Source organism: Anolis carolinensis, chromosome 1 (assembly GCF_035594765.1).
Source record: "Anolis carolinensis isolate JA03-04 chromosome 1, rAnoCar3.1.pri, whole genome shotgun sequence".
Classification (NCBI taxonomy): domain Eukaryota; kingdom Metazoa; phylum Chordata; class Lepidosauria; order Squamata; family Dactyloidae; genus Anolis; species Anolis carolinensis.
In genome coordinates this window covers 1,673,116-1,688,461 of record NC_085841.1, presented here as the reverse complement: position 1 = coordinate 1,688,461, position 15,346 = coordinate 1,673,116, and the positions used below count along the sequence as shown (strand labels likewise).

At 48.2% G+C, this 15,346-nt stretch overlaps 1 protein-coding gene across 1 annotated transcript in view; it reads right to left on the bottom strand.

Moving 5' to 3' along the window:
* Positions 1 to 1,227: 1,227 nt before the first annotated feature.
* The window catches only part of kcnk3 (potassium two pore domain channel subfamily K member 3), a 123,905-nt gene continuing 109,786 nt past the window's right edge, over positions 1,228 to 15,346 (bottom strand). The window contains exon 2 of the mRNA XM_062969146.1: positions 1,228 to 13,672. Coding sequence (XP_062825216.1) covers positions 12,753 to 13,672 — 920 coding nt within the window. The 3' untranslated portion in view covers positions 1,228 to 12,752. The remainder of the gene's footprint in view (positions 13,673 to 15,346) is intronic.

The following is a 15,346-nucleotide window of genomic DNA, read 5'->3' as shown; positions in this document are numbered from 1 at the left end:
CAGTGTAGAAGGGTCCCTGGTTCCTGTCAAATGATTTTGGCAGGATGATGCAGTTTGACTCCACTTCTATCGCCATGGCTCAATGCTAAGAAATCTTGGGAGCTATAGTTTTGAAAGGTCTTCCTCCTTCTCTGGTTCCTCACTCAACTACAAACTCCCAGGACTCCATTGCATGGCATGGGACCATAGCCGTTGAAGTGGAATCAAACTGCATTTTTTGTACAGTGTAGATCAGGCATGGGCCAACTTGGGCCCTCCCTCCGTAGTGACATTGGATCAGCCCCCTCCCTCCTGGACTTCAGAAGGAAGGTAAAAACCTAGCTGGTTAGTAGCCAGCTGCAATAAATCACTATAAACAAGAGGTCATGAGTTCGAGGCCAGATCATGTCAGAGTGAGCACCCGACCATTAAAAAAATTAGCCCTGCTCATTGTTGATCTAAGCAACTCGAAAGATAGTTGCATCTATCAAGTAGGATAGGGGGAGGCTAATTTAACTAATTTACGATACCATAAAAATCATCCAGCAGCATCTGGAATGAGGAAGTAAGGACTCGGTGTCACAGTGGATGATGAAGCAGCTGCTCCCCTTGTGGCCGGAATCAAGCATACCTTCAGGAAGCAGGAAGCTGGAGAAGGCTAGATTGCCTCTGTGTCTCTGTCTTTGTCTCTGTCTCTATGTTCATATGGCATTGATTGCTTGCCATGTATGTGTACATTGTGATCCGCCCTGAGTCCACTTCGGGGTGAGAAAGGAGGGCGGAATATAAATACTCTAAATAAATAAATAAAATCAGGATTTTGGAGAACAGCATAGTGCAATAATGGAATTTGCACATGTGCAATGACTACGGAACAACCTCAGACTACAATTTTTGGATGGTGTGGCTTTAATATTGAATGCAATGTTTTAAAATGATAATATGTATCAATTTTAATAATTTTGTATGTGTTAAGGCATTGAATAATTGCCACATGTAACTCCCCCCCCCCCCTTGAGTCCCCTTCGGGGTGGGAAAAAGCGGGGTATAAATAGAGTAAAGAACCAGTTTGAATGCCTTCTCCTTCCTCCTTCTCCTTCCTGGTGCCAATGCATCCAAAGTGTGATCAATGAACATCATGGATATCTGAAAAAGAGATTAGTTTTGCCAATTGCAGTTGTTAGTGCATTGAATCCAGTGGGCTTGACCTTGTAGCCCTTGTAGACAAGAGAAACGTACAGCGAGAGGTTGAATCCAGACTTTATTTTGTTTCTAAAATGAAAGTCAAAAGAGCAGTACAAAGATGCTTTGGCATGAGAAAGACAGGAGGTTTGCCTAAGAGCGTACGGCACGCCCCTGTTGCTTTTTATTATTTTGCTACGGGTGGAAAAAACTGGAAGCAAATTCCCCTCCGGTGCTTTATTTACGCAGTGTGTAGAGAGAGAGCATCGTCGAGAATAAATAGCTTTTTCTTTAAAACCCCATATATCTAACATTATGTACAGCTTGTCAAGTATTAGAAACAGGTGAGTTTTTAAAAAAGATCTCCGCTCGGCCTTGGCGAAACCGCTTTAGTGTCCCGTTGCACTTTGGGAATCCAGCAAAAATAGATCCTCTGAACAAACAGGTTGCAGAAGAAATAAAAGTGAGAGGAAAGAACAGTTGCAGAGCTAAAGCTCCAACATACTGTAGAATTAATGCAGTTTCACACCACGTGTCAATGCTATGGAATCCTGGGAGTTGTAGTTCTACAAGGTCTATTGCCTTCTCTACCAAAGAGGATTGTCACCTCACTAAACTACAACTCCCACGATTCCACAGCATGAAGTGGCATCATCAAACCGCATTAATAATGATACAAGGTCCATGCAATCCCGGTGTTGTAATTCAGCCAATGATTGTTTCTGATGTCACTGTGGATGATGGCATTGCTGAGCCTGTGCTCCAGCATGAGATTTTAAGTCCTGAAAATCAGTGTTTTGTTTCTCCTGTAGTTTCTGAAGGCCACATTCCTAAAGGGGACACAAAAGCAGCCTTTCTCTAGGGGAGTTCTGAAGATGAATTGCCAGGTGACGAGGGTAATGAGCCAGGAGATAGGAGGCAGAGCTTCCATAACCTTCAGGAGAGTGTTGTTGAAGGCTTTCATGGCCAGGATCACAGGGCTGTTGTATGTTTTCCGGGCTGTATGGCCATGTTCCAGAAGTATTCTCTCCTGACGTTTTGCCCACATCTATGGCAAGCATCGATGTGGATGCCTGACATAGATGTGGGTGAAACATCAGGAGAGAATGCTTCTGGAACATGGCCATACAGCCCGGAAAACACACAACAACCCTTCAGGAGAGTTCTCAAGCCTGCTGACGATGATGGTGCTTGCTAGCTAAGAGAGCCTTATCTAGTTGTAAAGGTAAACAAAACGATTTCATGACAGTCTATGAGTCAGGAAAAGCTTTATATGAGACAGGGAAAAGATTTTAGATCAGTCTGGGCAACGTTGTAGTCTAGGAAACATCTTGCATTAAGCCTTAGCCAATTCTAATTTTATATTTTCAGCTAACCTAGTTCTTGTTTTCCAAGTTTTAAGGATTGTTCTGGAGTTCTATGTATAGGATTTTATGCTGCCTTGTTTATCTGGATATTTTGCATTCCTGGTTTTTGAATTCTACCTTTGTACCTTGGAGTTAATGGACTGTTTCATATCTTTGGACTAAACCATTTTTATTGCTTTGCCTTTTGTATATTCTTCACTAAACTATTTGCTGATTTACTGGACTGGTGTGGTGGTTGAATACAGAGGTGTTCCTGCTCTGGGATACAACTCCGGGTAGTGAATCCAGTCCAGGTTTTAATGAGGGCTTTGCAGAGCTGTCCCAGGTGCTGAACCTTCCCTTTGAAAGCACTTGCAGCACTTTGGGGAGCTCCAAAACCTGGACTGGATTCCTTGCACAACCGGAATGGGTGCCACATTTGCATTGAGTTGTGGAAATCCCACTTTTTCCTTCCTCTACTTGCACTGGATTGATGTGCAAGATAATGGTCCCAAATCTTATTGCCTCACAGGAGTTTATGAGACATTGCATGAGAAAGCATGGTCAATTGTCGGATGGGTGTGTTGCCTTGCTGCATTTGTTTTCTCCAAACTCCTAAGGCTGTGAGTAGCAAGCGATGGAGATTGCAAGGGTTGTGATTCATGAACAGAATACGAGAATCATAGAGTTGGAAGGGAACCTAACGGCCATCCAGTCCAGCTCCACCACCTGGGAGGCTGAAGTTGGCTCATGCCTGCCCTGACCTGTGAAAGTCATGCAGATCCTGTCTTCTGGTTGATGAGCTCTCCGTCCCAATCTGGTCTCATCAGGGCCGGCCCAAGGTAATTTTCAAGTATAGGCGAACAGAATTTTAGCACCTCCCCCCCCCCCCCCTCAAGCCAATCACTGAAAAATAAAAGCGTTGGATAAGTGAAAATTTTTGATAATAAGGAGAGATTAAGGAAAAGCCTAAATAAATAAAGCCTAAATATGGCAGGCATCCTCAACCCTTCAACCTCCCAGGATGCCTGCCAGAGATGTGGGTGAAATGTCAGGAGAAAATGCTTCTGGAACATGGCCATACAGCCTGGAAAAAAATCACAGAAACCCAGTGATTCTGGCCATGAAAGCACATTCCAGAAGCATTCTCTCCTGACGTTTCACCCACATCTATGGCAGGCATCCTAAACACTTCAACCTCCCAGGATGCCTGCCAGAGATGTTGGCGAAAGGTCAGGAGAGATTGATTTTGGAACATGGCCATACAGCCCTTAAAATGCACAGAAACCCAGTGATTCTGGCCATGAAAGCACGTCCCAGAAGCATTCTCTCCTGACGTTTCGCCCACATCTATGGCAGGCATCCTCAACCCTTCAACCTCCCAGAATGCCTGCCAGAGATGTGGGCGAAACGTCAGGAGAGAATGCTTCTGGAACATGGCCATACAGCCTGGAAAAAATCACAGAAACCCAGTGATTCTGGCCATGAAAGCACGTCCCAGAAGCATTCTCTCCTGACGTTTTGCCCACATCTATGGCAGGCATCCTCAACCCTTCAACCTCCCAGAGATGTGGGTGAAATGTCAGGAAAGAATGCTTCTGGAACATGGCCATACAGCCCTGAAAATGCACAGCAATCCAATGATTCCGGCCATGAAAGCTGATAAAGGCTATCTGAAAAGATCCATTCCCTTCTTCCATCTGTACTGGGAGGCAAGCACATCGCTGAGCACATCATTCCTCCATTTGCAAGCCAGGATGGCTTACTAACTGGGCCAGGCGGTGATTGACAGCCCGGAGCCGACTCACACAGAGGACAGCAATATGCTCCTTGCTTGCCTGGCCTAATTTCCTCTTCCCAGCAGCCATGAAAGCTTTGTCAAAATGGGCAGATCAAAGAGTGTGTCGTCGTTGTCTGAGCTGTGCAGAGATGCCTCCTTGTGCACATTCCTTTCAAGTGGGCTTGCAAAGAAGCTCCTGCCAAGGCCACCTCTGGGCTCGCCAGGCCTGACCCCCTCCAAGGCCCAAGCCGTGCCCCCCAAAGGCTTCCCTCCTCTGCCTACGTGATGCCACGCGGGTTGCCACCGCCGCCACGCCGCTGCCGCCGGGGTCACATGGGCAGCAGGAAGGGAGGAAGCTTTAGCCTAAGACCGTCTTAGCCTAATTTGCTCACTGATGCGCAAGCCTGTTTGGAGCCAGGCAGCTCAGCAAATGGGGATTTCTCCCTCCATCAGCTCTCTTCTCTGTCTGAGTCTGAGCGAGAGAGGGTCTCCCCTAGCAAACCTTTTGCATCGTTATCCCAAGAACCCCATCGGGCATACGGGATAGATTCAGCATCGGGATCAGATCATGATAGGAATAAACATCACAGTTTAAATAATAAACTGGGCTCGGGCTGTGGCGCAGGCTGGAGAGCAGATGCAATGAATCAATGCAATGAATCACTCTGACCAGGAGGTCATGAGTTTGAGGCTGCTCGGAGCCTATGTTTGTCTTGTCCTTGTTCTATGTTAAAAGGCATTGAATGTTTGCCTATATGTGTAATGTGATCCGCCCTGAGTCCCCTTCGGGGTGAGAAAGAAGGGCGGAATATAAATGCTGTAAGTAAATAAATAAATGTAAGGCCTTCTCGTAAGGCTGAAGCCCCTCAAGCCCCCCCCCCCCCCAACATGCCTGGTCCTGAGATAGGCCTCAAGACAGGGGTCAGGAAGGTCAGGAGAGAGGAGTCAAGGGAGAGGGATCCAGGGAAGGAGGGAGGAGGGAAGGAAGGAAGGAAGGAAGGAAGGAAGGAAGGAAGGAAGGAAGGAAGGAAGGAAGGAAGGAAGGAAGGAAGGAAGGAAGGAGGGAGGGAGGGAGGGAGGGAGGGAGATGGAGGAGAGCTAGTTGGACTGGAAAGAGGAGTGGGACAGCTAGCCAGAATGAGAAGGGAGGAAAGGAAAACAGCTAGGAAACCAAGGAAGGGCGGAAGGGAAGGAGGGAGGGAGGAAGTTAAGAAGGAAATAAGGAAGGAAGGAAGGAAGGAAGGAAGGAAGGAAGGAAGGAAGGAAGGAAGGAAGGAAGGAAGAAAAGACAGAAGGTAGGAAGGTAGGAAGGAAAGAAGGGAGGGAGGGAGGGAGGTAGGAAGTTAAGAAGGAAGGAAAGTAGGAAGGAACAGAAAAGGAAGGCAAGAAGGAGGAAAGGAAGAAAAGAAGGAAGGTAGGAAGGTAGGAAGGCAGGAAGGAAGGAAAGAAGGGAGGGAGGTAGGTAGTTAAGAAGGAAGGAAGGAAGGAAGGAAGGAACAGAAAAGGAAGGCAAGAAGGAAGAAAAGAAGAAAAGAAGGAAGGTAGGAAGGCAGGAAGGAAAGAAAGAAGGGAGGGAGGTAGGAAGTTACGAAGGAAAGAAGGAAGGAAGGAAAATAGGAAGGGAGGGGGGAGGAAGTTAAGAAGGAAATAAGGAAGGAGGGAAGGAAGGAAGGGAGGGAGGGAGGGAGGGAGGGAGGGAGGGAGGAAAGTAGGAAGGAATGGAAAAGGGAGGCAAGAAGGAAAAAAAGAAGGAAGGTAGGAAGGCAGGAAGGAAAGAAGGAAGGGAGGGAGGAAAGAAAGAAGGAAGGAGAGAAGGAAGGAAAGTAGGAAGCCAGCCAGCCAGCCATTTGGCCAAGAAGACAGGAAGGAGTAAGGAGAAAAGAAGAATGGAAGAAGCTAGCCTGAAGGGAAAGGAAGGAGGTGTGCAAAGCAGGCAGACAGCCAATCTGGAAGGAAGAAAAGAAGGAAGGAAGGAAGGAAGGAAGGAAGGAAGGAAGGAAGGAAGGAAGGAAGGAAGGAAGGAAGGAAGGAAGGAGGGAGGGAAGGCAGGCACACAGACATCGGAAAAAAGAAGGAAGGAAATAGGGAGAAAAAATTGAAGGGAGGGAGGGAGGGAGCCAACCATCTGGCCAAGAAGAAATGGAGAAGGAGAATAGAAGAATAAAAGCTGCTAGCCTGAAGGGAAAGGAAGGAGGCAGGCAAAACAGACAGGCAGGCAACCAAGGAAGGAAGGAAGGAAGGGATGAAGGAAGGCACCTGATCAGAAGAAGAAGGCAGGAAATAGGGAGAGAAAATAGGTAGCTAGGAAGGAAGGAAATAAAGGACTAAGGAGAAAAAGGGAGGGAGACAGATGGGTGGATGGTAAAGAAGTAAAGAAGAGAGAAAGGGAGGGAGGGAGGGGAGGGAGGGAAAGCAAGAAGAAAGGCCAAGCTAAGGAGTGCAGGAGGGAGAAAAGCCAGTTAGTCAGAATGGGAGGCAGGCAGCCAATGAAGGAAGGAAGGAAGGAAGGAAGGAAGGAAGGAAGGAAGGAAGGAAGGAAGGAAGGAAGGAAGGAAGGAAGGAAGGAAGGAAGGAAGGCCAGCTGACCAGAAAGAGAAGGAAGAGAAAACAGGTAGGTAGGCAAACTAGAAAGCCAGAAAGCAAAGGATTGAGGAGAAAAAAGCAGCCAACAGCTCCCCCTGTGGCCGGAAGCGTGAAGCTGGAAAGAAGCTGGAAAGATGTTAAATGCCTCTGTGTCTGTCTAAAAAAACTGAATGTTGTTTGTCTGTTGGCATTGAATGTTTGCCATATATGTGTTCATTGTAATCCGCCCTGAGTCCCCTTTGGGGTGAGAAGGGCGGAATATAAATACTGTAAATAAATAAATAAATAAACTAATTAGGGAGGAATTCGGGAGAAAAACCAGGTTAGGAGCCAGGTGGGGAGGGAGGGAGGAGGGAGGAGGGACCTGCCCTGAAGGCCTCCTTTGCCTTCCCACGTCCTTGCCTTGTGTATCCATGAAAATGACCCCTTTTTGGATGACCACCCCAATCCTTTGTTGAGCCTGGGAGCCAATTTACACAACCCAACAACCTTCTTGCATGGTCGTTTGCTGAATCTTCCAGTGTTGCAAAAGGCAGCTGACTCACTTCCAGACTGTGGGTTCACCCAGGTTGTGTCACCTCCCTTTGACAACGTTGGAAGGTTCTGCAAACAAACCCAGGAAGGTGACCATCTGTTGGGGTGCCTTGCTTGAGCTTTTCCTGCACGAAGGCAGAAGGTGGTTGGACTGGATGGTCCATGTGGTCTCTTCCGACCCTATGATTCCATGACTGTCGTTCCAGCCATTTATGGGGATGACAGTCCAAAACGAACTGCTCTGGAAGTTCTATCCTGCAGCGTTTGGGGAAAAGGGACCAAGGTCTGACCTCGTATCTTTACCATCTTGTCACCTGTTGACTTATGGCAACTCCATGAATTTCACAGGGTTTTCTCTGGTGGGTTTGCCAGTTCTCTGAATTTGGGGCCGGGCTGTAGCGCAGGCTGGTGAGCAGCCTGCTGCAGTAAATCACTCTGAACATGAGGTCATGAGTTCGAGGCCAGCTCGTGGCAGGGTGAGCACCCGTCAATTAAAAATAAAATATAGCCCCTGCTCGTTGCTGACCCAGCAACATGAAAGATAGTTGCACCTATCAAGTAGGAAATAAGGTACCACTTATAAAAAGTGGGGAGGCAAATTTAACTAATTTACGACCTGGAATGAGGAAGTGCGGTCAGAGTGGATGATGAAGCAGCTGCTCCCCCCTGTGGCCAGAATCGAACATCCCCTCAGGAGAAGGTTAAATTGCCTCTGTCTCTGTCTTGGTTCTATGTGTATATGGGCGTTGAATGTTTGCCCTATGTGTATATAGTGTGATCCGCCCTGAGTCCCCTTCGGGGTGAGAAGGGTGGAATATAAATACTGTAAATAATAATAATACTGTAAATAATGCCTAAAGAACCTGGTATTTCTTGGCAATCCTTCTGGGTTTGGGGAAGGGCCTTCTTTTGTGGTGGTCACTCCCAAAATACTTTCTCTATGGTCTGGAAGTTAAGGTCCAATTGTGTTTCCATGCCTTCAAGTTGGCTGCAGATATATGGTGACCCCATGGTTTGTTTGTTTTTTTATTAAGATAATTGATATTTCAGAAGTGCTTTTTGCCACTTTCTTCCTCTGAAATATCACTCAAAGTGCTTGGGATTCATTGGTGGACTCCCATCCAAGCACCAGCCATGGCTGACCCTGCTTAGCTTCCAAGATCAAACTGGATCTGGTGCCTTTAGAGCATTGAGACTCTGTGCTATATTGTGTGTGTGTTCCTACAAGTTGCCTATCAATTTATGGTGACCCCATGGATTTAATAGTGTTTTCTTAGGAAGATTCTTGAAATAATTTTTTTCCTTTCCTTCCTTCCTTGCAATAGAGCCTTTAGCGCCTGGGATTTCATGGTTGGCTTCCCATCCAAGTTGGGAAGCTATTTATGGCAATTTCTTTCATCAGCATTAAAATAATCATGGTTTGCTGAGACAATCCTATAATTCCAAGGGCACTTCCTTCACTTTTCTGAATTATTCTTTTTATACATATAGTGCAAAAGTTACACTATTGCATTGATTAACTGTGGCTCAAAAAACACCTTTTTTTAATGAGAAAGGACAGGAAGAGAAAAGTAGAGAATAGTTTTGATACGTCTCTGGATGTAATAGAAACACACCAAGGGCTGGGACTGAAATGTCGCAGCTGGAGCCGGGAATTGCCAGAAAAGAGTCAACAGAAATGTCAACTTGGGTATCATTGTTTAAAAAGCCTGAGAATTACAGCAGCAAAATAATGCAATCTCTCAATACATTTTCCTTGTCCAAAGGAGCTAAAGAAAGAGACGGGGAGATAGGTTGCCAAGGGTTCTGGAGAAGCAAACCTTCTTTCTGGATCAGCTTGGCCTGGAGTTGAGAATCTCCCGCTGGTTTGCATAGACGCCACGGCTTTTGAAAACAAACAGAACAGCCTAAGCAAGTCAGAAAGCTTTTGCTTAAATCCAAGGTGAAAAAGAGGGTCTGCAAATGGCTACATGCGGCTCTTCAAAGCTGTTTGCATTTTCCTTGGGGAATGATCTCTCCTGAAAGCCTGCCTGCAGGAGCAGCGATGGGAAAAACACACAAAACACATAGGGAATTCTGTCCTATTTCTCCCATTCTTTCCCCCAGTTTTGGAGGGTCCCAGGGCAGAATATGAACCAATGGGTTGAATGAAAAGTAATGCCTCCACCTTCGTAACTCCGTAACAGATAGCAGTCCTGGTCTGCGGCAGGTCCTGGCTTGTTCAGTAGACTCTCCTCTACAGTCCCATTTAATGGGAAGCCTTTTCATTGAACGGTTGTGTTGTTAAAGCATGAAGTATGGAACCCAGCGCAGACAAGGAAGCCTTAGCATTGAACGGTTGTGTTGTTAACGTGCAAAGTATGGAACCCTGCGTAGACGGGGAAGCCTTAGCATTGAACGGTTGTGTTGTTAAAGCACGAAGTATGGAACCCAGCGCAGACAAGGAAGCCTTAGCATTGAACGGTTGTGTTGTTAACGTGCAAAGTATGGAACCCTGCACAGACAGGGAAGCCTTAGCATTGAACGGTTGTGTTGTTAAAGCATGAAGTATGGAACCCTGCGCAGATGGGGAGGCCTTAGCATTGAACGTTTGTGTTGTTAAAGCATGAAGTATGGAACCCTGTGCAGATGGGGAAGCCTTAGTATTGAACGTTTGTGTTGTTAAAGCACGAAGTATGGAACCCAGCGCAGACAAGGAAGCCTTAGCATTGAACGGTTGTGTTGTTAACGTGCAAAGTATGGAACCCTGCACAGACAGGGAAGCCTTAGCATTGAACGGTTGTGTTGTTAAAGCATGAAGTATGGAACCCTGCGCAGATGGGGAGGCCTTAGCATTGAACGTTTGTGTTGTTAAAGCATGAAGTATGGAACCCTGCACAGACGGGGAGGCCTTAGCATTGAACGGTTGTGTTGTTAAAGCACGAAGTATGGAACCCTGTGCAGATGGGGAAGCCTTAGCATTGAATGGTTGTGTTGTTAAAGTGCGAAGTATGGAACCCTGCGCAGACAGTCGGTCAATACGACGTAAGCAACGTGCAGTCATTGAATTCTTTTTGCTTGTGAAACTCGGTGGTTGCTGTCACAGGACATCCAACTCTTTGTTTGTCATGCAAGTCAGATGTTTCCACCTCGACATCTTTAAACTTACTCGCCCAACAACGCACAGTGCTCACATCAACACAATCGCCATACACAGCTTGCATCCTCTGATGAATCTCCTTTGGGGTGACACCTTCTGCTGTCAAGAATTCAGTGATTGCATGTTGCTCAAGTCGCATTGAGTGACTGTGTGCGCAGGGTTTCATACTTTGCACTTTAACAACACAACCGGTCAATGCTAAGGCTTCTCCGTCTGCGCAGGGTTCCATACTTCGCACTTTAACAACACAACCATTCAATGCTAAGACTTCCCACCAAATGGAAGTGTAGAGGACAGTCTGCTGAACAAGCCAGTACCTGCCGCAGACCAGGACTGCCATCTGTTGAGGAGTTACGAAGGTGGAGGCATTACTTTTCATTCAACCCTCATATGATATTGAATGAACGCAGTTCGGCACCACTGTAAACACCAAGTCTCAATGCCGTGGAATCCTGGAAGTTGTCGTTTGGTGAGTTCCCAGCACTAATTGGTGGCAAAAACATAGCAGTTAAAGTGGGATCAAACCACATTCATTTAACAGTGCAGACAGATCACTCTCCAAATACAAAGACTGTGGAAAAGTGAGGAGCTGAAATTCATTCATGTCTCAAACACTCAAACATTCCTTGTATCTGTACTTCTGCCTGTTGCCCGCTTTGGATGCTGGAACTCTATCACTCCAAATACTCAACTGGAACTTGCAAATTTGAGGTTTGGGAAATGAAGGCGTCAGACTTTGAATGGGGGGCTTCAAGTGCCCACATTTTTTCTCCCAAAACTATATTTTTGCCCTGTCTTCGCCTTTCCAAACCTGCCACCCCCTAGGTCTGCATCTACGCCGTAGAATTGATGCAGTTTGGCACCACTTCAACTTCCACGACTTGGTACTGTGGAACCATGAAGGTTATAGTTTTGCAAGGTACAACTGAACTACAACTCCCAGGATTACATATCCTTGAGCGACGGCAGTGAATGTGGTGCCAAACTGCCTTCGTCCGACAGTGTAAATCAGGCATGGGCAAGCTTGGGCCCTATAGGTGTTTTGGACTTCAAATCCCACCATTCCTAACAGCCTCAGGCCCCTTCCTTTCCCCCCTCAGCCGCTTAAGCTGGGAGGGTCATAGACATGTGATTGTGCTGAGCACGTTCAGACTCAGGACTCCATTTTGTAGTCAGTGTCTGCTTAAGTGGCGGAGGGGGAAAGGAAAGGGCCTGAGGCTGTTAGGAATGGTGGGAGTTGAAGTCCAAAACATCTGGAGGACCAAGTTTGACAATGCTAGCCATGTACCTTTGGACCATTCTTCAAGGAAACCCACTTCCCAAGATCCACAACTCTGTTGGGAAGAAGCAGAATGGAAAGCGGAGCAGGAAGGGCTGGCCACAGATTTTTTGGGATCCATACAATGGGATTTGTGGTTGCTATCGAAGTGTGGACATACCCTGTGCAACTATTTTGGTGGTGGAGCATAAGCCAAGTGCCCCTCGGTTGCATAAATACACATTCACACAAACATAGGGGGGAGCAATCAAAAAGGGACCCTTATGGGAGGTTGATGAGTATTGTTTACAAGTGGACCACAATGCATAGAAGGCAGCATTTTCGCTGAGTGACCATCCTGTCGCTGAAGCCAGTCTTTTCTAGAGCCGGAGACGAGTTCCCAGCTCTTGGCCAATGCACAACTTTCGCCTACGTCCAGCGACAAAAAAGGAGAAGCCGCTGAAATGGCCAGGATCTGAAGAACTGGAAGAATAGCCCACTTCCACTGAGGTTTGAATCGAGCCCACCGACACCCCAACAACGCCCCTGCGAGGGTGCAAAAATGGATTGTTTTCAAGTTTCATTGATAGTGGAGTTGCTGTAAAAACGAAAAAATAGGTCCATTGCCCCAAATGGGCATCTCAGCCCAACGCTGACCATCTGGAGGACCTACCTCCCATTTCTCCCTCCTCTTCCTTACCAAAGTGCAAGGGGACAGAGCTGAACCCACTCATGGCTTTGGCCATCATCTTTCCCCCTCTGTACGGCCACCAACCCATCCCTTGTTCCTCTTTATCGATATGTTATCAGTACAAACGCGGCCCTGTTCTGTGTTCTTCCCACCGTCTCCTGTGGCTTCCTCCCTTCCTTCTATCTTTCTTTCCCCTTGACGTAAAAGGGACGGAGCTCCTTCCCCGCTTTCGAGGGCTGCTAGAGGTGGTTCCTCTTCCGCTACACGGAGCTCCGTCGCTTCATGAGTCCCTGGAAGGCGGAGAGGCTGTGGAGCCCCGTGGAGACGGAGCTGATGGCCGAGCGCCGGGCGTTGCAGAAGCATCGGTTGGAGGGCGTCTCCGGGTAATGCCCCGGGGACGAATGGCTCTGCTCCATGCAGGTGTCCGAGGTGGAGAGGTCTCTGGGGATAATCATGGGGATGGAGTACTGCAGCTTCTCCCGGCTCTTGTACCAAAGGCAGGAGCACATGGACTGGAAGTGGAGGACCTCGGCATAGACATTGCGCAGGCCTCCCCGCCCCCCGCCGCCCCCGCAGCCCATGCTGGAGCTCCCGATGCCCCCCAGTGCGGCGGCGGTCGAGGACGCGGTGGTGTCTGTGGTGTGGATGCTGCTGGCCTGGCCGTTGTGGGTGAGCAGGGCCCGGTGCTCGGCGTCCCGCTTCTCGTCCTCGGCGTTCATGGTCATGAAGCGCAGCACCACCAGGTTGAGGAAGGCCCCGATGACGGTCAGCCCGGTCAGGATGTAGATGAAGCTGAAGGCCACGTACTGGGGCTTGGTCTGCAGGGCCTGCTCCTTCTGGAGGGCCACGTAGTCCCCGAAGCCGATGGTGGTGAGGGTGATGAAGCAGTAGTAGTAGGCCTGGAAGAAGGTCCAGTTCTCATAGTAGGAGAACGCCGCGGCCCCGATGCAGAGGGTGCTGAGGCAGGAGAAGAAGCCGATGGTCACCATGTTGGCCATGGAGACCTCCGGCCGCCGCATGCCAAGGCACTTCTTGATCCGGTGGAGGAGGTACCTCACGAAGGTGTTGATCCGCTCGCCCAGGCTCTGGAACATGACCAGGGTGAGAGGGATGCCCAGGAGGGCGTAGAACATGCAGAAGACCTTGCCGCCATCGGTGCTGGGGGCCGCGTGGCCGTACCCTGCAGGAGAGACAGAAAGCATAGAGGCAAGACCTGCGCAACCGGGTTTCCACAACGACGGAGAGGGAGGAGGAGCCTCGAGAGCTGCAGCTCCGTGGTGGACACTCTGTGCCAAGGTCCTCCTCTTCCGGTGCTTGTGCTCCTGCTTCTGGTACCAGAGCCGGGAGAAGCGGCAACACTCTGCCCCCACAACGCAACCCACAACTCTCCCACACACCAAACACCTTGGGTGTCCACAGAGCCACGTCACCTGCTTTTCTGGCAGGAGCTCCTGTCCTGTCAAGGAAAAGGCAGAGACTCATATTCATGAAGAAATGGGGAAGCGTTAACCTTTGGGGTCCACGATAGGAAGACCAACTAGTTGGAATCATACTGTTCAAGGAGGACAGTAGTATGGTGAAGGTATGAAAGGAAGGAAACTGGGTCAAGGGGAGGAGAATATTTGGGGAGGAAAAAGTAACCAAAGGGGAAATCTCTGTGGGTCCAAGGGGTCCACCATAGGAAGAACAACCATATGGACCAGTAGGGTTTGAGATGGATGCTCTTGAATGTGGGATGTTCTTGATGGATGGATGGATGGATGGATGGATGGAAGGAAGGAGAGAAGGAAGGAAGGAAGGAAGGAAGGAAGGAAGGAAGGAAGGAAGGAAGGAAGGAAGGAAGGAAGGAAGGTAAGTGAAACCAGATCAAGGAGAGGAGAACATCTGGTAAGATGGACTAACTAAAGGAGAAACCTTGGGAGGCCTAAAGGGATTAATCACACAATGACCAACCAGATGGACCAGTAGGGATTGAGATGGATGCTCTTGAATGTGGGATGCTCTTGATGGATGGATGGATGGATGGATGGATGGAAGGAAGGAAGGAGAGAAGGAAGGAAGGCAGGAGAAAAGGAAGGAAGGAAGGGAGGGAGGTAGGTAGGTGAGTGAAACCAGATCAAGGAGAGGAGAACATCTGAGAAGATGGACTAACTAAAGGAGAAACCTTGGGAGGCCTATAGAGATTAATCACAGAATGACCAACCAGATGGACCAGTAGGGTTTGAGATGGATGCTCTTGAATGTGGGATGCTCTTGATGGATGGATGGATGGATGGATGGATGGAAGGAAGGAGAGAAGGAAGGAAGGAAGGAAGGAAGGAAGGAAGGAAGGAAGGAAGGAAGGAAGGAAGGAAGGAAGGAAGGAAGGAAGGAAGGAAGGTGGGTGAAACCAGATCAAGGAGAGGAGAACATTTGGGGAGATGGACTAACTAAGGGAGAAACCTTGGGAGGCCTAAAGGAATTAATCACACAATGACCAACAAGATGGACCAGTAGGATTTGAGATGGATGCTCTTGAACGTGGGATGCTCTTGATGGATGGATGGAAGGAAGGAGAGAAGGAAGGAAGGAAGGAAGGAAGGAAGGAAGGAAGGAAGGAAGGAAGGAAGGAAGGAAGGAAGGAAGGAAGGAAGGAAGGAGAAAAGGAAGGAAGGAAGGAAGGTAGGTGAGTGAAACCAGATCAAGGAGAGGAGAACATCTGGGAAGATGGACTAACTAAAGGAGAAACCTTGGGAGGTCTAAAGGGATTAATCACACAATGATCAACCAGATGGACCAGTAGGGTTTGAGATGGATGCTCTTGAATGTGGGATGCTCTTGATGGATGGATGGATGGATGGAGAGAAGGAAGGAA